This window comes from Oncorhynchus keta, chromosome 13 (assembly GCF_023373465.1).
Source record: "Oncorhynchus keta strain PuntledgeMale-10-30-2019 chromosome 13, Oket_V2, whole genome shotgun sequence".
In the NCBI taxonomy this organism is placed as follows: Eukaryota; Metazoa; Chordata; class Actinopteri; order Salmoniformes; family Salmonidae; genus Oncorhynchus; species Oncorhynchus keta.
Genome location: NC_068433.1, coordinates 44886060 through 44910453, shown reverse-complemented (window position 1 = coordinate 44910453; position 24394 = coordinate 44886060). Strand labels below are relative to the sequence as shown.

The window sequence follows — 24394 nt, the reverse complement described above, 5'->3', positions numbered from 1 at the left end:
GGTCCAGAGTTTTCCTAGTTAGGTTAACATATAAGGAAAAACTCCAGGTCCTAAGGTGCCGACATTCTGCTTGCAGTTGTCAGTTATCGTCAGGTATGTAGATCATCAGGGCTTTCTTCAGGAACGTTTTTTGGGCTACCTTGATGTGTCAAGTGGGCAAGACACTCCGTGTGTGTTTGACTTCATAGAGAAACTCGTTGCCCAAACCTACGGTGGCACAGCTGTGATGGAATGTCTCTGCTATTTGTATTTACAGCTAAGGTCCTCCTGTTCCCAGATTAAGAGGTGATGACCACTCCACTCCACTACCAGTGTCAACTCTCTCATGACATGAACTGAAGCCATGTCTCATGTGTCCGCTCATCCACTGGCACATTGAATGTTTCCTCTCCAAGCACTGTGTACCCCTATCAATTTTCTCTCATTACTGTATGTAGAGTCAATCACATACACAAACACACATCAATAATTGTACTCCTTGCTTGGACTAACTCATTGTTAGCTCTTTTGTTTAACTGTGTGGTGGGTTGTGTTATTGATTTTTGTCTTCCCAGTCAAATCCTGTCCTGCACTGGTCAAGCCTCTGAACACCTCAACTCATGCCTCATACCCTCATTCAATCCCTGCTGTTATCTCTTTCCAACATGGTGGAAGTAGCCCTCTCATTCCCATTCCCCATAATATTGTACTATAAATGTCTTCATTAAACGCTTTAGGTTCAAATAATATTTGAAACACGCTTTGTTGTCTCCGTGCGTTCCGCGATTGTACCGTGGGTCTGCCATCTTCCTCTGTTTTTTTACGTCACCAGCCTCCACTGCCTTGCACACACACCCACACGTACACACATAGCCTCACACACACACCCACACGTACACACACAGCCTCACACACAAACACACACCCTTACACACACAAACATCTAGAGCTTTTTACTTGGTAGGTTGGCGTTTCTCTCATCGAGCAGGCAAGCTGACTCACTGCAGTCATCAGTTGTGTGTGGGATGATGAGGGTTTAGGCATGTTGTCTGCTAGGCCGGCCAAGGGAGCCTGAAGGCACCTCACAAAAGGAGATAATTATCTTTTATCTGCAATGTTGTGACGGGAGATTATGGTTCAAATTTACGATTGTTAAGAAGACAATGAAGCACATGGCAGCCCTTTACAAAGTGGTGAAGGGGACTTGTACAAAGCTTGTAGGAGTGAGAGAACTCCCACAGTAAGACATGCAGTCATCACATGTCTTGGATAAAGTGAAAAAAATCATTTTGGAGGGGCTAACTCGAAAAGCGCTGCGTCATCTTTATAAGACATGTGAACTCACTGCCACCTGCATTATCAGTTTGTTACAAACAAGTATCCTCACGCATGTTTTCTTCGCTATTCATAAATCACATTCTGTTGGAGTGATCGGGAGGTGACATGGTTGAACTGATACCAGTGTGATGGGGTGAAGAAACATTTTTAAACCAAAGCCTTTACGTTTTCCCTGAGGTCATGCCTTGGTGATGTGGGCAACACAATGGTATGATGTGAGGAACCATCAAAAACAGTACCTGACTCAATGTAGCCTATTGAATAACTTGGTTCCCATAGGAATTTCAGGTTTGGCAGTGGCACTTGATATTACAGAACAGAATATTTCTACATAGCAGTAACACAATTCCAATATCTGCATATCTACCATCTACTGCTGGCATCAACAAAAAACATGTTATGGTATGGCTTTCATAGGCCTATAGTAGCCCTTAGGCCTACATCCATGTTCATGGGCATGGCCTAAACTAGATTGATGTATAGGAAAACTATTTGTTTACTTTCATCTGGTAGTAGATAATTCAGCAACTATACAACATCTACGCTGTTATACTATAATTTCTTAACTCTGGATTTGAATTAATTCAATTGACCTCAAATGTGCTCAAATATGCAGTTCAATCGCAGGAAAAGCCAGCCAGCTGAGGCCTTTTGCGCCTTTTACACCGGCCGTGCACGTGCTTGGAACCAGCTCCCGAAAACTCAAGGTGCCATTCTGTCTTCTCCCTACAGTTCTCGGTCATTAGCTTTGCCCACGACTGCATCATGTGAACTACAATCCCTGCGCTGTGTTTTAAAGGTTTCGAGACGTCAATAACCTTCGCTTGCGATATGGCTTTCGAAAACGTTATCTTCAATCCTTCAAATAAAAAAAGAAACACCGACTGTAGCGGTTTTGCACAGATCCATAAAGCTATGGGTGCAGCTAATAGCTCTGGATAAGAGCGTCTGCTAAATGACTTAAATGTAAATGTAAATGTAAATTACTCACTTTAGGAATGTTAATTGCCAGCTCGTTCAAAAATTGAGCTTGTTTGAGTAGTGAGGCTGAAACAACCGACTGCTGACGAAGGTCGAGGAGTGATGTCGGGGGAGGTGCATCTTCTGCCGCTGAAAGTTGCACATTCATGTGGTTTTCCAACAGCAATGCTCAGTGTAACATGGCAGTGTTGTGTTGTTTATAACAGTAATAAACGTGTCTCCAACCCCCATATCACACACTCACACCCTGTAAGTATATGTGTGTACACTGTACTATAAATTGGGGAGAGAGAGCCTCAAATATCACATTAATTTGTACATATCCACGGTATATTCGACAATGCAGGCAATGGCTGCAAGTTGCACCTGGTGAGGAGCAACTGCAGAAAAGTTGACTGCAGTAGAATTTTTATGACCTTTGATCACGTGGTCGTTGTAAAGTTCATGCAGTTGACATGTAGGCACAAGTCAGACACTTGTTATCCCCATAATGCAACACACTTTGAAAGACGGTTGGAAATGATGGTGCGCTTCCTTGTGCTAGGGGGAGGGGAGGGGACGAGCCTTGATTGGGTGCCAATCCATACCTCGTTTATAGGGCGCAAATGTTGGCACAGTTTCTCCCTCTCTTGAGAAATGAGTTGCTACGACCCAATCCAGGTATGACCCGGGGGGCTACTCGGGAGGAGCTTACAAAGACTGGGTACCCAGATCTGTCTAATGAGAGTAGAAGACTACCAACTGGTAGTATGTTTCAGACCTTCAGAACTAGAGGAATGGGGTAGACTGCTACTTACCTGCCTGTCTGTCAGCCAATAGTACACAAGATTGTTGTTGTGAGGCATTCTTAAAAGCAGCTGGAGCTGTATTGCACTACACTGTGAAGTGTTTGCTAGGTAGTTTATACTAGCTTTTCTGTCGGCTGCTGAACTCTGAGCACCTTGCATTAAGTAAAACACCGAACATCAGCTGAAAGAATATCCAGTGCCTTCCTACCGTGAGACAAGTTACATTCTCTCACCATTGTTTTTTTTATTTTTAAATCTAGCCAATTCAGGAAAAGTTTGACTGAGAATTCAAAAGTACACATGAATAGTATTGCACATGGATAAATGCAGTGTGTAACAGGTTGACACACCCATAGGTTCAGGTAAACAGCATGCATCGGGCAATAATAGGTTAAACACGAAATATCAAGCCTATAATGGAGCACTGGAGGCTGCTGAGGGGAGGACGGCTCATGATAATGGCCGTAACGGAGCGAATGGAATGGCATCAGACACCTGGGAACCATGTGTCTGATGTATTTGATACCATTTCACTTGTTCTGCTCCGGCCATTACCACGAGCTCGTCCTCCCCAAATAAGGTGCCACCAACCTCCTGTGATTATGGAGTCAAAATTAAGAATGATGCAAAAGGTTTGCCCTGGTGGAAAAACAGCTGAAACACCAATAGCATAACTGCAAGACCACATGCCATTTGGCTAAACAAAAAGCTGGTAGGCTATAAAAGAAAAAACATGCCAACTGTATGATTTGAAACTGCTAAAGAAAACCCCTATACTGAAAACAGGTTATACCACAATATACACAGTACAAAAACATGAGAGAGAGGTTTAGAACCACTAATACCAACTAGTGTGAATATAATGTCACTCAATACCCACACACACTAACTCACTCAGTCATTCACTCAGTACACACACACACCTCACCAAGAGCTTCCTCTGACCTCCAGTGGACCCCGGTTCACCCTCTGTGTACCCCATAGATGGTCACACCTGGATGCAGAGCACTGGAGCATGGCATGGGGCATATGTCAGATTCATCCCTAAGAGGAGCTCATTAGTGAACATCAACACCTGCCACGACACATCTGCCTCCGTCCCTAATCTACCGGAAAGTCATCCCTAACTGCACAGAGAGAGAGGGAGAGAGAAAGAGGAGAGAGAGAGAGAGAGAGAGAGAGAGAGAGAGAGAGAGAGAGAGAGAGAGAGAGAGAGAGAGAGAGAGAGAGAGAGAGAGAGAGAGAGAGATGAAGAGAGATAAAGGGAGTAATAAGAGAGTGCTAGTGGAGGAAAATAAATGAGGGAGGAAAAGGAGAGTTGTGGCCTATAAGACAGAAGAACCATCATGTGAGAGTGGAGAATAGGAAGGAGAGGGGTGGGAGTAAATCTGTTTATATTACTACCCTGTGTCTGTCAGTGGACTTTCAGTCACCCTTGGCAGACACTCATAGCACGGCGCCAAGGTGAAAGGTTGGCCAGGGTACATGGGGTCCCGCCACAGGCCAAGGGTTCACCTCAATCCCCTTAATACACACATACACACACAGAAACACACACACACACACACACACAATTCCCATCCTCATCCTACATTCCCTCCTTCAATTTCGCTGTTAAAACACAGGAGCAAATCTCCTGATTGGACACAGTGGCTCAGAAACAAATTGTGGCCAATGGCTGGTAGACTTCTGTTTGACCTCACTGAAGTGTAGTCAAAGAAAAGGTCAGTACAGGGGGTGGAGCTGGACTAAAGACTGGAACGTGTGCTTGTATTCTCTGAATTGCCACTGCATATGTCTGTTTGCATAACATGTCTGTTTTTACGAATGAGTTGATCCAGGGAAAGGATCTACCTCTAGATGATCCCATTGATGCTATTTGGTTTCACTTCCAAGTCAGAAAAAAATGTTTATGTGTGACTTACAATATATCATTACTATTTGAACATTTTGACAGTGACCGAGGACTACAGTACTCAGTATTAGATAGTGGTAAGTGGAATCCAGTTGGGTGAGCATAATGCTAGCAAGCTTGGCTGGAAGGATGCTAAATCCTGTCTTAAAAGGTCAAACACGGAACAGATGGTGTGCTGTTTGAATTACGTTGAACTCCAAATCGAACCCAATGCCCTCTTCAATAGAAATCATATGATTTTCATACTTTTTTAAATAAAGAAAATAATGATTTTGAAGGCCATTAACCCTATTTAAGAATAAGGGCATGTTTTTGCTCTGGATATTCAATGTACCTAAACCGATACTATAACATGCTTGTTCCTCAATCACATAGCTCTCGTTCCCTCTGGCAGAGTACAGTGGGATTAAAGTCAATACAGTAGCAGTAGCAGCCACTAATAACACTGTTGAGATGATGGCTTCTTCTTACCATGGTTCATGCACTCTCAATTCCTTGTTTCTCAATCAATGTAGTCTTCTTTTTCCCCATAAGGCACTGTATGTACAGTATATTAATATGTGTATTTGAATATGCTTTACACTTGATGGGGAAGGAGGGGATGTAGAGGAACTTCAGCCACAATGCGGTCAATTCTGCGTTCGAAACCGACGCCTTTGAGTTCCTCTTCAGAATTCCAATTCGAAAACAGTCATCGTTTTCAAAAGAAAGGGAGGAAATGATTCATTGCTCTTCAGCACCTACAGGTATGCGGCGGACTAGCGGAATTGCTTGTGACAAAATAAAATCTGACTGATGTTGCTGTGTAGGCTACACGTGGGTTTGGTGTGTTGATGATAAAATGTACTGAAATAGTTGTTCCAACCAAATATATTGTTTAAGTCTCTGTGATTGATGTGTTTTCTATTGCTGTATCATGGCTGTGTCTGGTAATATTGACATCATGTAGTCGACTTCCATAAAAGGACATGGGCGCTAAGAAACTACAAATGTGTCATGTAAGAGTTTGAGAATTCTTATTCTACATGACGATCTGAATTCTCCAGATTGGATATTCAATGATTTAAATGAATTCCCTAAATTGTCTGAGACAACTCATCACCCTCACCAATCAGCTCCATACTGTAGAACTGTGGAATTCTGAAGGCACATTCTAACTTCACATGCTCTCTCCAGAAACATGACTAATTCCTAATAATGAGCGGATACCTACAGGAGAATTTCTGCCAAGCTTTCTGTTCCATTATGACCCGATTTAAAGTGCAGGTCAGTTGTGATGGTGAGAATGACTGTGAGAGTTAGCCTGCCTAGCCATAAAACGGCATGTGAGCCCTCCTACAGCCACAGTGCCACTGTTTATTTCTGCACTTCCTGTTTGTCCTTTACCACAAGAGCTGTCAGTTGCTGCTGTGAATGCTGGGTAAAAATGGCCGGGGGTGTTGCAGACATGGTCTGGGTGGGGTGACGATGTGTCAAACATCACACGATAACATCGCACCAGAGAACTAAATAAGTATCGCAACCACAGGCTAACATGTCAACAGAGATTAAACTAGTTTATTCTTTTCAAAGAAAAAATAATAATTACGAAACAAAAAAGCAGTCATTTTTTACACTAGTGATTATTATTCAACTTTTACAACCATTCAGTCTGCATAACATAAAGAAATAATTCTACATCTTTGTTTCTTTCGTATTTTTGGTACTCTGAATTATACATACAAATAACAAATACAGGAACTTTTTTCACAATGCATATAATCTGTGGACCGGAAGAAAGTCTTTCAGGTGATCCAATGTGGCAGTGTGTGTTTGTGTGTGTATGTGAAAGTATGATATGTCAATATGTGTGTGTATGTGCTAGCATGTGAACACAAACCAACAGCCCGAGACCTATAGCACATCCAAAAAAGAGACGCCTGCAGTCAGAACAATAGACTCTCTAGAAGCTTAATGCGTCAAACATGTTTTCCAGCAGGCGAAAGTGAAGGCCTGTCCTTTTCTCTGTCCTTTCCTCTCCTCCCTCTCTTCCTCTACTCTCCAGGAAGCAGAGGCGTCCTCTCTTCCTCTACTCTCCAGCGGCAGTGTCTCTTCTTGCCTTGACTCGTACCCTTCTGTCGTTAGCTGCCCAGGGGCATTTTACTTAATTAAAAAGTCTTCATTAAATGTACTGTATTTCATACAATTTGTACAAATATATTCAAAGTTCATCTCCTCTCGTCTTCTCACGGCTCAGGGGTAGGGGGGGCTGTCATACAGGTGTGTGAAGTAGGGTGGGAAGGTTTGTTTATCATCTTTCCTTTTCCATGAAAAATTGCATTTTTGCACACAAATGGAATTCCGGATTGGGGGTTATCAGCTGGGAGGATACAGTCAGTGAGTGGGTGAAGCTTCAGGATTTTTTTCTCCCAGGCCGGAGAACAACAACGGTCTTCCCAGGAGTCGGAAAACCACAGTCAGTGAGTCAGTCTGCCAGGCTTTGAGGATCCCAGTAGATACACTTGATAAAGATTAAAAAAGAGACAACTGAACAAATGCAAGGACCCATAAAGCCTGTCTCCCTCACACCGAGGTCAGATCATAGGAGGCTTGGTGATGGAGCAGAGCGGTTGGTTATGGGTAGCAGGGAGCAGTTTGGTTGTCTTTCAGCTTGGGATTCAGGTAAGCGAAGAGAACTGGGGGTAAGAGGATGGTGGGGGGGGGTAGTTGTTGATTGAGGGGTTTTGGGAGGTGGGTGGTACCGTTGGGCTCTTCTAGCCCATGGCAGAGACCATACTGGAGTGGGGGTGAGGGGCGAAGGAGGAGGGGTGCATGGGCGTGGGGGTGGACAGCATGTGGCCGGAGTGTGAGAAGGGGGGAAAGGAGGACATGTGGCGGGACAGAGCGGCGGGGCTGAACGAGCTGCTCTTCTCCATCAGGCTCTTGGAGAAGTCGTCCATGCTGTCGTGGGACTTTTTGCTCTTCTTCGACTTGCTGGACATCTTCCTGTTCCTGGTCTGAATGCCCTCCTTCTTCATGGTGAGAGGTCGGTTGATCTGGGGGAAATGGGGTTAATGCACCAGGGTTAAAACAAGCACGTTATTCAATATTCATATTTTATAGGTAAGTGACGTCAAGGAGTTACTTAAGTTGAAGGAGCAGAAATAGGAATGTGAGTCAGTGTAGAACTGAGCCGAAATATCAAAGAGCAGCATTCGTGCTTTTTGATGGACTTTGATGAAAAAACGCTGACAAACAAAGAAAGTAAATACAAATCCAAGCATTGAGCTTGGTTTATCACTCGTATCTTGGAAAGCGCATTTCGAATTGTGTCAATGCGTTTGGACCAACAAACAAAAAACAAAACAAATAAAATTGGAGAGGGGTGACACAAATAGGTTTCTAATTTCAAAAGAGATCGAGCTCAGGGTTTGGGGGACACTGTGATATGTAATGGAGTCCCATTATAGAATAAATGTGTCTGTCCCATTGTTAGCGGGGGGAGTAGTGTGTGTGTGTGTGTGTGTGTGTGTGTGTGTGTGTGTGTGTGTGTGTGTGTGTGTGTGTGTGTGTGTGTGTGTGTGTGTGTGTCAGGGTGAGTCCACTTTTGGCTGGATTTAAATGCTGATTCCCTTAAGCTGGGCTGGATCTTAGGCTACTGCCATGCCAGGGAGAGGGAGACAGAGGGAAAGACATAGAGAGAGTTAGATAGATGGAATGAGGGAAAGCGCGAGAGAGAGAGAGAGAGAGAGAGAGAGAGAGAGAGAGAGAGAGAGAGACAGAGAGAGAGAGAAAGAGAGAGAAAGAGAGAGAGAGAGAGAGAGAGAGAGAGAGAGAGAGAGAGAGAGAGAGAGAGAGAGAGAGAGAGAGAGAGAGAGAGAGAGAAAGAAAGAGAAAGAGAAATAGAGCCTGGCAGCCACCGTCCTAACCAGCCAACCAATGAGACACATGGCCATGACGACTATCGTCGCCGGCCAAGTCCGCCTCTCTACCCTCAACCCTCCATCGCAGCCTTCTGCATGGGCATCTGCTGGCCAAAATAGCCCGAGCTGCCATATTCCTGCACAGGTTTTAGCTGGGAATGAGAGCCGGATGATGGAATTCCAGCTCAGGGCAGGATTATGAAGGAGAGGTGGATGAGGCCGGCTGCCTCCCTGATCTTTAGGACGGCTTTCCCGAGAAATGGGAACAGGGATCACACCGCCTCACTTCTGCCACTTTCTCTGAGACGTTAATGGCATTTTTCGCTGACTATATTTGAGGACAGAGTGGCCCAGATGATTAGCAAAGGGCAAAGATCTACGGCGCATGAGTGATGTGGTTTCACTGTCTCTACACGACGTCGGGGAAAAGCGAAGGGCTTCTTTGTGTTTCTAGCTGCTAGCTAGGCGTTGAATTGCAGCTCGCCCAACTAAAGCTGGCCAGGCAGGCTATGCTCTTTGATGCTCAAATGTATGCCATGCATCTCACATAGGAAGCCTGGGCCTTTCGGGCTTCCGCCCCATTGCATCAAACAAAACACAACACACTCAGAGCTTTACTCAGTGACCACCACAGAGCATTCAATACATAACCTCATATCCTCTCCCCATACCTATAGTAACCTGAAAACAACCACAAACCTTATGCAATGGTCTTAGATTGACCACACTGCAAACATCCTGACTCACACATCAGTGAACGTTGAGGAACATTGATTCACATTGTCAAGGAGGGGAAAAACTGATTTGGGTGTCAACACTGTCTGTCACATCTTTGTGGCAACAAAAACAAGTCACAAGAATCCAATAAATATGTCCATACACGTTTACTGTAGCCTACAGCCATATCCAACTGGAAAGGCTATCAAGGTCTCTGAGGTTAGCGTTAGGTTGCTGTCACCTGCAGCCACTGTGGCCACTGTGCAGGTTAGGAGTCATTGTGCACGAGGGGAGAGAGGCTTCATATAATGTTCCATGTAAAATGTGGAATTTGTTTCAAAGTGAGTAGTCCCCCAACAGAAATCTGAATTAACCAAAACAAACAAATGTTGCAATTAAACAGGGGTCGGGTCATTTCAAAAGATAATATGTAACTGGGAAATATTATTATTCTCCCTGACAACCTGAGTAAAAATCGTTTTCTTCAGTCTTAAAGAATCTGCCAAAACCAACATAGGGAAAATATTTAATAGGGAGCACTTGCGTGACAAGCGAGTGTAGTAGGATAGGCTATTATACACCCTTAGCGCTACACCCTTAGCGCTACACCCTTAGCGCTACACCCTTAGCGCTACACCCTTAGCGCTACACCCTTAGCGCGAGGATAAGGGATACCCTATCAGACAAACTCTGGAGGGTTTTTGTGGGGCAAGCTCTCTCATGTGAAGGTTGAATAGGCTATAAGTAAACTTTAATAATAATAATATTATTATGTTCAGCTAGATAAATTACGCGGCAGATCTTCGTCTTGCTGCAGTGTGTGTGTGTGTGTGTGTGTGTGTGTGTGTGTGTGTGTGTGTGTGTGTGTGTGTGTGTGTGTGTGTGTGTGTGTGTGTGTGTGTGTGTGTGTGTGTGTGTGTGTGTGTGTGTGTGTGTGGAAAGTCATCCCTAACTGCACAGAGAGAGAGGGAGAGAGAGAGAGAGAGAGAGAGAGAGAGAGAGAGAGAGAGAGAGAGAGAGAGAGAGAGAGAGAGAGAGAGAGAGAGAGAGAGAACTGGTCCTGGGGGTCCTCAGATTGAGGAAGTGAAATTATGTGATGAGACAGTAACCAGCACGCCCCAAAACGAATCAGGCGGATTGGTGGTCAGAGGGGGACTCCAAGTCCCTGGCGCGGATGTAACCAAAAGGCCTGAAATAAGATCGGTCTGAAAATTAATCGAATTTTAATTAAGCTCTTAATATTCAAAAGCCAAGCTGTAAGCACGCGGCTTAATTCGTCTCTCTCATATATTCATATATTCGTACATGTGACTTACTGCGAATAAATCATATGAATTATATTTCTTATCGCTTGTGCCCCCACAATTCTCGATAGGGACGACTGCGATAAATATTTCAAGAACTATAGAAATTACAAATAAGCTTTGAATGTACAGAAAAAAGGGAGGAGAGAATAAATGAAAAGAAAGAAAAATGAGGAAGAAAAGCAAGGATATGAAAGACGACACATGCTTAGATAAGTTAGTAGATATCTTACTATAATGTAAAGGCTGTTGTTTTGCTTACATTGTGCAGTTTGTAGTATAGACCGCAAGCGTTACACACCGGGTCCCCGTTTGCGTTTCTCCGCCACAGTGTTGTCGTGCTTGTTTGACAGTTTGCACATGATGTTCCTGCCCGTCTTGCTGCAGACTGGTGAAAAGGAGATTTTAAAAAATGCATATCAGTCATAAGGCCTTTTCCTAGGTTATCAAACCAAATGTTGCATTTATAATGCTATTATAATACATTACTAACATATAGCTTTCTGCAAAGTTCTGTCTATCAACTTTCTGCAACTAGTTTTAAAATAAAGACAACATTCCAAAACAGCGCTGCTTTGACTCGAGACTAAAAATAGCATCATGCGCACAAGCGCATCTCAAGAGTAAATATTTACAGATTACATAAAAGCAGTGGCATGAAATGGGACCTATTAAATCTGATTACATTTCCCCGTTAAAACGACTAAGTGCTTAAGTAACAGTAAGATAGTGTCTGCTCATTGTGTTTAAATATGAAACTCAACAGTTTATACAAATAAACTACAATTCGTTTTACGGTGAGAGCATGATGGCGGACAGAATTATGTATTTTTAAAACAAATCTCCAGCCTCCCATGGGAGGAAAAATATATGTTAAATCATCAATGTGTGCATAGCAAGATCAAATAATCATTATTCTGTTGTTTTTACATAGCCAATCATGTTGAGCTGTCAAGGGGGATTCACAATTTGACATGGCTAATGAATAAAATGGACAAAATTATATGCTTGTGGATGAAGATGGTAAACTTAAATATCGCAATATAAGCTTGAATATCGCCATACCGACCACATTGCCTATTAGCCAATTACAGAAAATTGTTTTTAAAAATTGGGACGGCTAATGCCCTGATTTACATTAGAGATACGTTTCGACTTGCATGGGGAGAGGACTCTACATTCCCATGGGTTGAAATGCCTGCCTCAGACGCCAGTTAGCTGACATTGATGTTATAATCTATAAAACCAATCGATAGACGAGATGGCTGAATAGGACACAGTACCCGTTAACACCGAATGGGCTAAACAAAAGGCACTACACTATCTTTCGGAGGGATTTCCAATTATCTACATCTGGTGGTCTAATAACCCATGTTCATGCGTGACTTAAATAATGTAATTGCTTTGCACACCAATCTTGAGTTCCATTAACGCGAAAATAAACTGCTTGTGTACTGGAAAATGGAGCTCACTGTATCCATCTCCTGCCAGACTTCTTCTTCACACTTCCCTCTCTCTTTTCTCTTTTCCTTTTCTTAATATTTTCCCTCAGTATTTGAACATTCTGCAGAGATTCCCTGAGTTCTGAGAAGAACAATCTTGAGTCGTGACTCCTGCGTGCCCTGGGCCGCTCCTTGCGCTGATTCGGTCCCCGGTCCCCTTCATGTTTAGACTGGGGAAGCGGGCTATGTTGTTAAAAGCGACTTATCTGCGCTGCTCAGATATCCGGCAGCTTTTTCCTGGGAAGTCGGGTTTTCACATTAGAGAGAGAAGGGGGATATAGGCTAGAGCAGAAAGAAGCTGGCTGGCTGCTAAACGAGTAGTCCACGCGAGGCGTCCCCTGCCTAGAAAGTGTTCGCTTTTATCTAACCATGCAGGGAGATAGGGGAACTGCTCTATAGAGCTCTATAGCTTTCTGGTGTTCAAAAGTTCAGGGGGTTCCTCTCCAAATACTGCAGGGTGCATGGTAGCCCATATCTCTCATCTAAACCATATAAACGTCCAATTCTAAGTATGCCATTTACAGTATGTCAACTGCAGATATTATTTCTATGCGGGCAGTGAGGACTTGGATGGAATATTTTCGAGTTGCCTCAATGCAGAATAAGAGGAATATATTTTCTCCTATTTTTGTCCCTCTAAGAAATATCAAACAGTAGGGCAATTAAAGCGGGAAAAATAATAATTGATGAAGCAAATAATTTTAAAAAATGCAAAACAATAGTAATAATAAATCTGCAGTTTGCTATTACTGTATATCTAAAAGAATTCGAGACCTGCACTTGGCGAGTCAATTTCCTGCAGCTAACACTTCTTCCTGGGTAGAGAAAGAGAGAAAGACGGAAGTGTCATCAATACAAAGTGGCAGGGACATACCAGTCGTCTCTTGGGTTTGATGAGGGGCCGATTCTGCCCGTTCATCTTGTGATAGAGTCCGCAGGCGTTACACAAATAGTGACCAGTGCCATCCCGCCTCCAGAGCGGGGTCGACGTAGCTCCACAGTTAACGCACTCTCTACCTTCTGAAAGCAGAAACGATACACAACATGGAGAGAGCGCCGAGATCAGTTCGCCCCTTTTAAACTAAACATAGCATCTCACATCTGAAACACTTGATCCCTAAGGTCAAGAGGGAGAAAGGCTGTTATAAACATCGTAGAAAATGTCATCACACAAAATAATTAATTATAATAGTAGCATAACATTCATAGTACACAGTAATAATAATACAAAGTATACCAAGTATACCAGTAAACATACTACTACTACTACTGCTACTACTAGTACTATTAATAATGGTAATAATAATACAGTGGGCCTATAACAATGCATTGAATATTCGAAGTGCAAAAAAGCCCAGCCTCTGTTAGGCTACAACTGATATCAACAGTTGACCCTGGAGTTAGAAGGCATTTTCCAATTCATAGTGTTTCGAAAATGACCTCAGACAAGACGTCTGACATCATACAAACATCTGACTATCATTGAATAAAGCAGGTCTATTATGGTCGATTACTGTCACAATGAGGTCACGCATCATTTCATCAAATATATACATAATATAAATACATAATATACATAATATACATAATATATTAATACAAACTGATAGCCTATCTTTAGAAAAGGGCGTGCATAATCTATGGACTCAATCATGTTTTTGCGATGAAAATGTGCCCTCTTCTTTCTCCCACACACACAACCTCTCATTTCACAGTGGTGTATAGCAACAATAATAATATGTTATTGTAAAACAGGCGAATTCATTCATATGTAGGCCTGTTTATTTGATTGGAATGACCACTGTCTTTCCAAAACAGCATTTGAGTTTGACTGGCACTTCTCTAGTGACACCGACAGGTGAGAGGCGCGTTAACAGTTTCATTAAGGGGGTCTCCTGATCCCCAGGCATATTTGGCCTCGCCACTGAAACTAAAACAACCGAGCATCGCGGCAGGATTATTTGAAAGCATAGACGCGTATAGAGAGGAGGCCTTGCGCTGTGCCGTGCCTATGTGCCTCTCCTCACCCGCACTTCCCCGTTCGACTGCAAAAATCGCTCCACTTCTCCAGAGACTTATATGCGTCACTTCTGGTTCTGCCTTGTTAGATGTGATAGACATTCCATATACCTCAGCAGACACCGAGGACGTTGTGAATCAATAGTGTTTTTATAGTGGAGTCTGGCTAACACAGCTAAACAAATGTATCCACTCCACAATAGGGCTCTGAGAAATAGCAAGGCGTGTACCGGGGTTTATGTTTAGAAGACCACAGAGTCGACCTTTCTCCAATACTTATTTTCAACTATAAATTTGCAATGTAGACACATTCTATTATATGACCTCATTAATAGATAGCCTCTTTAAGATTCATTTTAGAGGATGTATCTTTACGCATATTACAGCACACACATACTTAATCCACAATTTTTTTTTTTTTGTAGTAATAAGTGAATATTATTCAGCATTGAATAAGCCTGATGATATGCATCGTCTAATCCACTGTTTTCTATATTTCTCCAAATGCTATGTGGCACTGATATTAATCTCATTACAGTTAACTGGTTCTAGCAGAGCCTGAATAACCTTTTATTTTAATTACCCCCACTTGCTTGGATAACATTCCGCCTCGCCAGTCGTGCCCCTCTGCCACGGAGAGTGCTCATTCGTGATTACCCCCTCTCAATGCAGCCCCGCATCCGGACTCTATCAAAGTTATTACTGGCTCTGCGTAAACAATACAACTGTCGCGTGCACCAGTCTGACAGTAATGGGATTATCTTAAACATATAAACTGGCGCGAGACAGCCATTCCGGCATGGAGGCCGCGGTCACAGATTTAGCCTCTCTGTCTTTCCCTATGTGAAACATAGAACAACTGAAAACAGATCTGGTTAAGGCACAGCTTAAAACTATTCTGAACTCATTTGATTTAAGGGTACGAAGGCTGTTTAATCGTTCACAGGACTCGTTTCCTTTGCTTTGGAAAGTGGAAAATCGTTCAATCTCATAATTTGCTTTCTATGAAAAGCAATGTGTTCTAACAAATAAGGGTGTTGATTGAATGCGATTAAAGATGTTTGTGTAGCCTAATAACATATAGAAACGTTATAACGTCCCCAATTAAAAGCGTTACTCAGTCAAATTGATGTAGCGATAGAAACCTGGACTCTATCCATGCAATATTTGTTTATCATTATTTAGAATGTATTATTATTGTTATTATTATTGTTGTTGTTGTTATTGCTATTATTATTCATTTGCATTATTATTACCGCCAAGTGCTTTCCTTGGCACTGCTATTGTATTTTCCCCTCAAACGAATCTTGTGCATGAGCCCCTTTGAGACGCATTTGACTTTCTATGATCCTGGAGAAAGGCCTTGGCTGTCACTCAAAGCTACATGGCATGCCAATATCCCCAAATAATCGTTTTTTTGTGTGAAGAACGAAAATAGGTCCTGATTCTGAAACGGGTACATTGGGATTACACCTGGATGTCATCAATGCCATATATTCTAAGGTGAAATCAAATGGTAATATAATAAAATGCACGCCTACCTGAACATGACCTTGTTTTTGGTCTTGTTTTGGAACCATAACTAGAAGATGACCCACCTATCAGGCTACTTGGTGGGAAGAGGCCTGGGCCGTATTCGGGGACATAGGATGGGTATGTGGCGATGGGGTGATGATGGTGTGCGGAGGCTTGAGCTCCGATTGATGCCATGCTCCGGCTGTGAGACTCCAGTTTCATGCTCTCGGCCAGGGACACCTGGTACTTTATGCACTCTTTCTCCTCCTGTTGCCGACTGTTGCTGCTTGAGCCCGGAGTGGAGATGCCTGGGTCCGGGGACACGTCTTTCGGAGGAGTGGGGGGAAAGGTGAAGAGGTGCGGGCTGGAGTGGCCCCCGGACAGGGAGGAGGAGGACGCCGAAGGGTAGACAGAGAGACCTGCCGGGGAACCGTGGTGCAGTGAGCTCTTCTGGAAAGGACTCAGGTTCCACGGGGAAGTGCTGTGGTGCTGCATCGCTTTGCTCCCGTCCAGCCACGGCAGAGAGCCGTGCAGTAGAGAGGGGCGACACACCTGACTACCTGTAATAGAAAATAGGATGATAGAACTGTGTCAGTATTTTTCTCGATGAAGAAAATTACAATAAGCCTACATTCAATTAGCCTACTCTCACGATTTGATCACTTTCCCTTATGATCATTTTGTTGACTTTAAACAATATCTCACATGTTTGCTGGTTTAAGTTTGACATCGCCATGGAGATCTAGGCCTGCTATGAAAATTACACAATAATATCACTTCGTGACAAATTAAAGGTGCACCTCAGTCACTGTCAATTAAAAACGTTTAGTCACACGTTCTATTGAAACAACACATTATAAATATTACAAGGTCTTGTTTATATGAGTGAATTCAGATGTGCTTTACCAGTGGAGGAACTGAAACTACAATGACTTAGACTTTTGATTATTTCCATTAGGAAAGCCGATCATGGAAAACATTTTTTTTTAAACATACGCTATTTTAGTAAAACCTCACTCGCGATTCAATCTTCGGGGACACAAGATGAAACTGCACACCAGGCCTACACACCTGACAACATATTATCTGACCCAAATTGCCCCTCTTGACTCCAGCCTGCTGTATTTTTTTGGTCGAGCCGAAACCCAGGGCCTGAATGACTGTGTCAGTGCAGAGGGTTTGAACAGTGGTGTTTTAGCATAGGAAGCATCGCTACAGAAAACGGGTCATGATTCACTATTCCGTTCAGGAAGTCATGTCAATACATTAAACCAATTGCTCTTCCGCAGTTATTTTCTCTCCAAGAATATCTATAATTAAATGATAACTCATAGTTTACCTGCCATGAAATGTACACGGTTGTGTGGTGAAGTAGGTCTACACATTCATTCGTTAGGTAACATATTTTAATGATATTAACCATGACACAAAATGACATGTCATATTTGACAATAGTAACGTGTGGTTCATCTGTAATTCACGTTAATTGGTTTAATATAAACATTTGTCATTGATTTCAAATTGCTCGACTGATATTTAGCACCTTCCCTTCTTATATCTGATGTCGCTGTTCTAAAATAGCACTGAACATAGAAGTAGAACAATGAAACAGAGTGGTCTTACTCACTGTTATAACACAGACCTATACTCACAACGGGAAACATATGAAACCAAAGGCACACCGCCAGAGAGGTAAGCCACACATAACAGAGGACTGCATGGTTTCATATGGCCCTCGCATTTTTTTAATTAGCAGGATCCGCTGAGGCTTAAACCTATTAGACAAATACTTCGGTTCAGACATTTTAAAATGCACAACCATCTGAAGACGAATTAGTTAGCTCTATCTGAGTTAAAACTGACCACACCACAATGAAATAAGAGGTCGATGTCTCTAATTTAATAGTAGCCTAAAAAGACCCGTAATGAAGCAGTACTCACTATGAGGAGGAGGTGGATACCTCTGGACGGCTCTGACTGAGTTCCCATAGTATGGAGATACGTGGTTGCCCTGTGAGTCGATATTAAACAGTACATCCACATCGTCGGCGAGGGGATACTGCGAGGGGTCCATGTACGAGTGGCCGAGGCCCGGGTGGTGCGAGCCGGGATGCTGTTCGTTTAGCACCGATGGGTGGTGATGGCTCATCCATCGGGGTTGGTCCGCGGATACTTCCATAGCTTTTTAGCAAACGTTCATATACACCGGGGTGAACAGATTCAAGTCAAGTAAGAAAAAATCTGTCCGAATTCCTGCTTTGTTTAATCCACAGTTTTCTTCGTTAACTTCGTTCACCTGGAGATGAAAAATAAACATGTATTTAAAAATGACGTTGTTCCCCCTATGCTGTTATTTTCAGTCTATTCAAATGCGATTATTTGGCAGGGATTCACATTAATGTGAATTTGCCCATATAATAAATCAAATAAAATTGTTCAAAACATACATTCAAAAAATAATGTTTCACTTGAATGATGTCATAAATAGTTCCAAGGTCGTATCCAGTCCCACTCAAAAGTTCCTAAACTTTTCCCTGACAAAGTTTCTATATTATAAAGCCGATTCAACAAGTTGCAGAGGTATATGTTTAGACGCAGCCTTGTTTGCAGTAGGTGGCTTAGTGCAAACTGACTAGCACCGAACTCACAGATCAAATCTCTGTTTGTGCGCAGCGGCAACCCTCTCCGCTTACTTCGCTTCCCTCTCTCTCTCTCTCTCTCTCTAGCTCTCTCACCCACTCTCTCTAGCTCTCTCTGAACTCTCTCCGTCCCAGTGTGTGTATGTCTCTCTCTCTCTCGCTCTCTCTCTGTTTTTTTTTTTTTACAGTGAAGGCATTCTTTCAGGATGGCGCCAGGCAGCTCAATGCTTGCAGACAGCTGGGGCGCGACGCAACTTAAGGAGGGTCTGTCAGTGTCATCAGTGGGGGAGGGGCCTGCCCTGCTCGCCCTAATTGAATATTGTGGGCCAGGAGAGATGACCAAGAACTGCTGCAAGGGTTTTTCTTTCACAGACCCTGCAAGAGTCTCACCAATAGTAAATACATTTAATTTCATATTCAGATGATCTTTCTTGAAAGCAAATACCGGTACACAAACGCCTTCATGCCCATTATACACAATGCATTGTGCATTATAACTAAATTATAACACATAATAAAGTCATTTTTTATAACGAAATATGAACATATAGACTGTACTAAATATGTAAATATGAACATCTTAAATGCACATCTCATTGAGAACATTAAAAACAACACATCTATTTAAATATGTATTATTTTCTATTCTAAAGTAGACTGCTTTTTAATGCAGTATCTGAATCAATTAATCCTGCTGGCCACAATAATATTTCCGGGCTTGTCATTAAAAATATATATAAATAGAAAGAGACAGCAAGTGAAGCCTGTTGCTCAATAACGAGGAACCAGTGGCAACCTGGCAGGTTGTGGGACGCCCATTTCCTTAAAATTGTGACAGTGCGTCCTCTCGCGGTGACAGGCGCGTTATTATAACGGCAGGCTACGACTTAACTCCCCAAATTGGGCTGATTTCCTCGCTTCACAGAGCAAGGGCGGGCGAGGACGCCAGAGCGGCTGAACTGCAGTCTGAAAACACTCCACTGCATTACTGCCTGGCTCCTCAGTTGACTTTAACAGACTGAGCGAGAGAGAGTATTTTCCCAGTGTATTAGACCTCTAGTCTCTCCCCCAACACACAGACAGACAAACAGCAAATGCCCTGACATGTCATTATTAATTAAAAAAGACTGCATCAAATGTGACTGGATGCAGTCATTGGTTCTATAGTGTGTGATCTTGAATTGACTAATTCAATAAATTCATACTGACACCATAGACCAGATCATCTAATTACTCCATATGCCAATGTCAGGTATCAATGCTGCAGTGTACTCTCGCCTTGTTCCACTTGATTGCACAGTAATAGGTGGGAGGGGTGGGCTGCCCCGTGGGGAGGTATTTTGTATCTAATTCCCGGTTTGGCTACCCCATACTCTCCGATTGGCAGCATGTCGTTGTATAATAGGGGGCTGTTCTTTTAGGTGCTGCACAAAGTACTGACACAGGCAGCCTCTGCGACGCCACTGGACGTGACGTCATCTCCAGAGTAAACAGCCAGGAAATGAACCCTTTCAGCAAGCAGAGCAGAGCGCGCAGGCTGTTCTGGAGAGGAAATGCGCGCGCCCTTTTCCAGTGAGTAAAATTATAATCATTTATAAGCACAATTCTGTAACCAGGTATGCTGGGCGTTAATTACGCATAAAAAAAAAGAAATCGTATAGTGAGTTGTATGCACACAGACATTACAAGGGGAGAAAAAGAAGATTATATTAATAGCCTTGCATTGGCATAAAAATCGATACCATATCATTTTCCAAAGTGCACTATCACGAATGCAAACTGACACGAAGGAAATGATACATAAAAAAAGTCAGGGTCTCCATGGGAGCACTTGATATTCAGAGCATGACCACAACAATAACTGCCACATCCATCTTATGCAACGAGGTAGGCCTATTTTACAGAATAGGGTAGCTACATTTGTGATATTTGTAGATGGCCTTTTAGTCTTTTGGAGGTTGTGCATTTTACCACAGCCGTTCTCAGTCGGGTGCATGGAGTTCATGTGTGAGAAACAGAAATATTGCTGATTTGGCAAAGCACGCTTTTATCCCTCTCCAGGATACCCAGAGAGCATGTCTCACTCAAGCGAACCTGAGACTGAACCTGGATGGAAACTGCTGTACCGCCTCACATCGAACAATCTCACCGCCATTGTCGAGCTGTCAACGGACTCGTGTAATTATCCTCTTGAAAAGTATCGCGCTCCATTATCCACCAAGTAGGCTGGCTATGCGTTATAGGTGCTCCGAGGCAACACATGACGGTAAATGTAAAAATCCTGATACTGTTTTTTTGTTTCTTGTCTGGATGCCTGGAAGCTTACAGAGTGGGACATCTCTCAAGGCGTGATTTCCCAAGCTTCAGTGTCAAGAGGGAAGGAGAGTGGAATAAAAACTGGTCCCCTTTAAAAGTTGTCATTTGTAAATCCCCATCACTGTCACAGCAGAAGGGGAGGGGGGGGGGATGTGTGTGTGTGAGTGCGCGTGCGTGTCTGTGTGTGCGTGATAAAATAACCAAAACAAACCAAATAAAAAGCAGATGTCTAGTCTACTACACGGCGTCTGATTCATAAATGTTGGTGGTAGTATGATGGCTGGTAGTTTTGCCTGGTGGCGGGCACAGCAGAAGACTGGGGAGATCATTTGTGAGCGATTATGTCAGGGAACGCTGATTAAAATCAGAAGACGCCACACATTTCACCGAGGGTGAGAATTTAAGACAGCGCTGGATTATTTCATTGTCAGAGTGAGATGAACTTTATAGATAGCACCTCTTTGTTTACTGTGTCCACATTTTGCCCCCCCTCCCCCCCAGGCTAACTGTAATTATGACAAATGTATTTCCCAAGGTTGTAATTATTAGGTGGTAGTTATAGTCTTATAATAATAATACATGTTATTACAATAACAACAATAATAGCAGTAATAATAGTTATAATAATCATAATAACACTACTACTAGGCCCCCACTGCTACTGCTACTGCTACTACCACTACTACTAATAATAATAATAATAATAATATGCATATTGATAATACCATATAGGCTATTCAATTTATTACTATAAATTGTATCTATTACATTTTTTAAAATATATTTTTGGTTGATCATATATGTGTGTCCAACCATTGAAGCATCATCATTAAAACAGGGAGATAAGCACATTCCAAAGCAAGCTTCCCTGACGCTCTTTGCACTGTAACCCAGTTTTGGGGCAGATGAAAAACAGGGAAGGCCCAGAAATGAAATTTAATTAAAGTGCCGGCATCTGGCTTAGGAGACTTTTGATGGGTTTAGATTTTACAGTTTCATTCTAATGTTGCAGGTAAAGCTGTCCAAACAGCCGCGAGGCGCGGATCCAGGGTGAACCAGAGGACACCGCCTCCGGCAGCGGGCCTCGCCCGGCACTCTCTCTACCCGCTGGAGCTACTTCACTCCAGTCACCACTGGAATACATTATTATCATCTTGATGAAGACGGAGACATTTTTTTTTTAAAGCGAAGGAGAGAGAAACGCAGTCGGACTTTCATGTGTGTGTTACAGGATAATTTAAATGTAATCAACGAACAGCTATTTATTATTATTAATAATGATAATAATAACAATGCTTTTCATATATGCTGAAATATATATTTTTAAATAGACCGAAAACAGGCATTTTCAAATAATTCAAAACGATATCATGCATGACAAAATGTTAAACCTCGAGTTGGGGCGTGTGGCATATAGCCTATAAATATAGGCTACAGGTATAAGATGACAAATGCCACAATATTCTCTGATCTTTTCAAGAACAACGCTTCTTGTTGTACTCAATTAACTATGTGAACCAGTTCAGATTCTTAGAACCAAAACGAGGGCGTGAAATTATTCTCGGTGTGAATGAAACTTGAAAAATTAGGTGTATTTCTTAGAATGATTCAAATGAGAAACGTTTTTGGAACATTTTACCTCGAGTACAGATTATGTTTTCGGTAATGCTTTAGCTTCAGTAACAAGAAAAAGATATGAAGGTACTCTGTCAATTGAGTGAGAGAGATGCTTATCCGTGTGATCGCTGTTCACCTCCTCTCTCTAACGGCGGCATCGCCAGGCCCACACCGTCTCCATTTGGATGCTACTGTTTTCGGTTACTCTGCTTTAAACAACATCAAATGTAGTGCTCTTATGGCGTATTTTACCAAATAAATCCATTGACAGTTGTTGAATTTGTTCACCCCTTTTTTACATAACAAAGTGTTATTGCTAATCAGCATACATATCAAACACGTCTAAATAAATCCGACAGGTAGCTAAGATCATTTGAGAACTTCATAAACACACAAACAAAGAACATTTCAAGCCACACTCAGTGTGCTGTCCATCTCTGTCGTGGTCTGATTTGGAGATTGGAGGCAGATTGTATCCTTATTTAAAAGGTAACCCACCTCGTGATTATGTGAGTGGCCAGCCTCCCTATCTCCAAAACACAGCTGTTGGGGAAGCATTCAGCATAAATCAATAGAACGGCGCGCGATTTCCCAGCCCGTTCTGAGCTCTGTATGCAAATAACCGCTCGAGCTCTGCCCATGATAGCGCGACTGTGATGCCCTTAATTTCGTATCCTATTCATTCTATGTAAACAGCTCATCTCCAAATCAAGCCATATCGACCACAGACGTGATGGGAAAGGGGGAATGCAGCCTCAGCAAATCCAACTCCTTTCTTTTATGACCCATTGGCGAGGTAAATCAGATCAATTTCATGGGTTAAGGGATTCTGCCTGTCACCAACTCAGGTGGTAATAGATCATTAAAATCCTTCATCTCTGTATTTCGGGAGGCGCGAGGTAGGTAAAATACTCTCAGAATCTAGTGCGTTAACTGCAATAAATTCCAAAGCAATTTGGAAACGTGAAAAACGAAAAAAGGAACGATTTGTTAAAACGATTATTGAAGACCACCTAAAGCCTATTTACAGTATGTCTATTTTTACTACTTTAGACTGAATATCCACTAACCAAACGCCTGTTACAAACGCAGCCAAACACATATAGGCTACAGTAAAAACATAAGAGACAACAATGGCGTCGCGTGTGTCTTTTTAACCACTTTTCTGTTTGACAGACATGCAGAAAAGCTCTACACATGTTTAGAAAACGGAGCTGTTTAACCGGCCTCTGCAATTCACTAAACAAAAAGCATGTGTGCCTTTTTCCTAAAGATGCACTACAAAAACGCTATATTCGAAAATTGTTTTTAAAGTCATGGAACAAACTTGCTCATCAATTCATTTCTGGACATACGCCTGGCTGGACAGAAAACACAGAGGGAGGCTGGAAGGGACTAACTAGTATGTACCTTTAAGAGCTACACTTTGTGTTCTTCGCTGAAGGACAGCCAGACAGACAGACTTGCTTTATAGAAATCTAAATATTTACTGACCTGTGGAATAGAGGTTCGCGGTCGTTTTTTTCTGATCGGCTGCAGATGTGAGGAAAGAGTGACATGGAGATCGAAGCGCCGATGGCATTTAGAGAGAGCGAGATGCGTAGGGGAAAAAACCGAGGCGCGCGCGCCCTCAGCCCAGAGTCACTCACACACACACACACACACACACACACACACACACACACACACACACACACACACACACACACACACACACACACACACACACGCACACACGCACGCACACACACACACACACACACACACACACACACACACGCACATACACTCCTACAGGCCAACCAAAGCATCTGTACATTCAGATCAGAGCTCTTCCGGGTCGGTGGAGTCTAAGGAGGAAA

The 24394-nt window shown here is 42.7% G+C and overlaps 1 protein-coding gene across 5 annotated transcripts; it reads right to left on the bottom strand.

Moving 5' to 3' along the window:
- Positions 1-6531: 6531 nt before the first annotated feature.
- LOC118376190 (transcription factor GATA-3-like) lies at positions 6532-24175 on the bottom strand. Of its 5 annotated transcripts, none has more exons than XM_052460287.1 (6): positions 24027-24175; positions 17902-18256; positions 15987-16520; positions 13301-13446; positions 11187-11312; positions 6532-8036 (listed from the first exon to the last, which is right to left on the bottom strand). In XM_052460287.1, the coding sequence occupies exons 2-6, from the start codon at positions 18137-18139 to the stop codon at positions 7755-7757; spliced, it is 1326 nt and encodes a 441-aa protein (XP_052316247.1). In that variant the 5' UTR covers positions 18140-18256; positions 24027-24175; the 3' UTR covers positions 6532-7754. The 5 variants fall into 5 exon arrangements, with proteins under 5 accessions (XP_052316247.1, XP_052316246.1, XP_052316249.1 ...); XM_052460286.1 differs by lacking the exon at positions 24027-24175 and adding an exon at positions 18408-18826; XM_052460289.1 differs by lacking the exons at positions 13301-13446; positions 24027-24175 and adding an exon at positions 13201-13241 and having other exon boundaries at positions 17902-18829.
- Between the last annotated feature and the right edge of the window lie 219 nt (positions 24176-24394).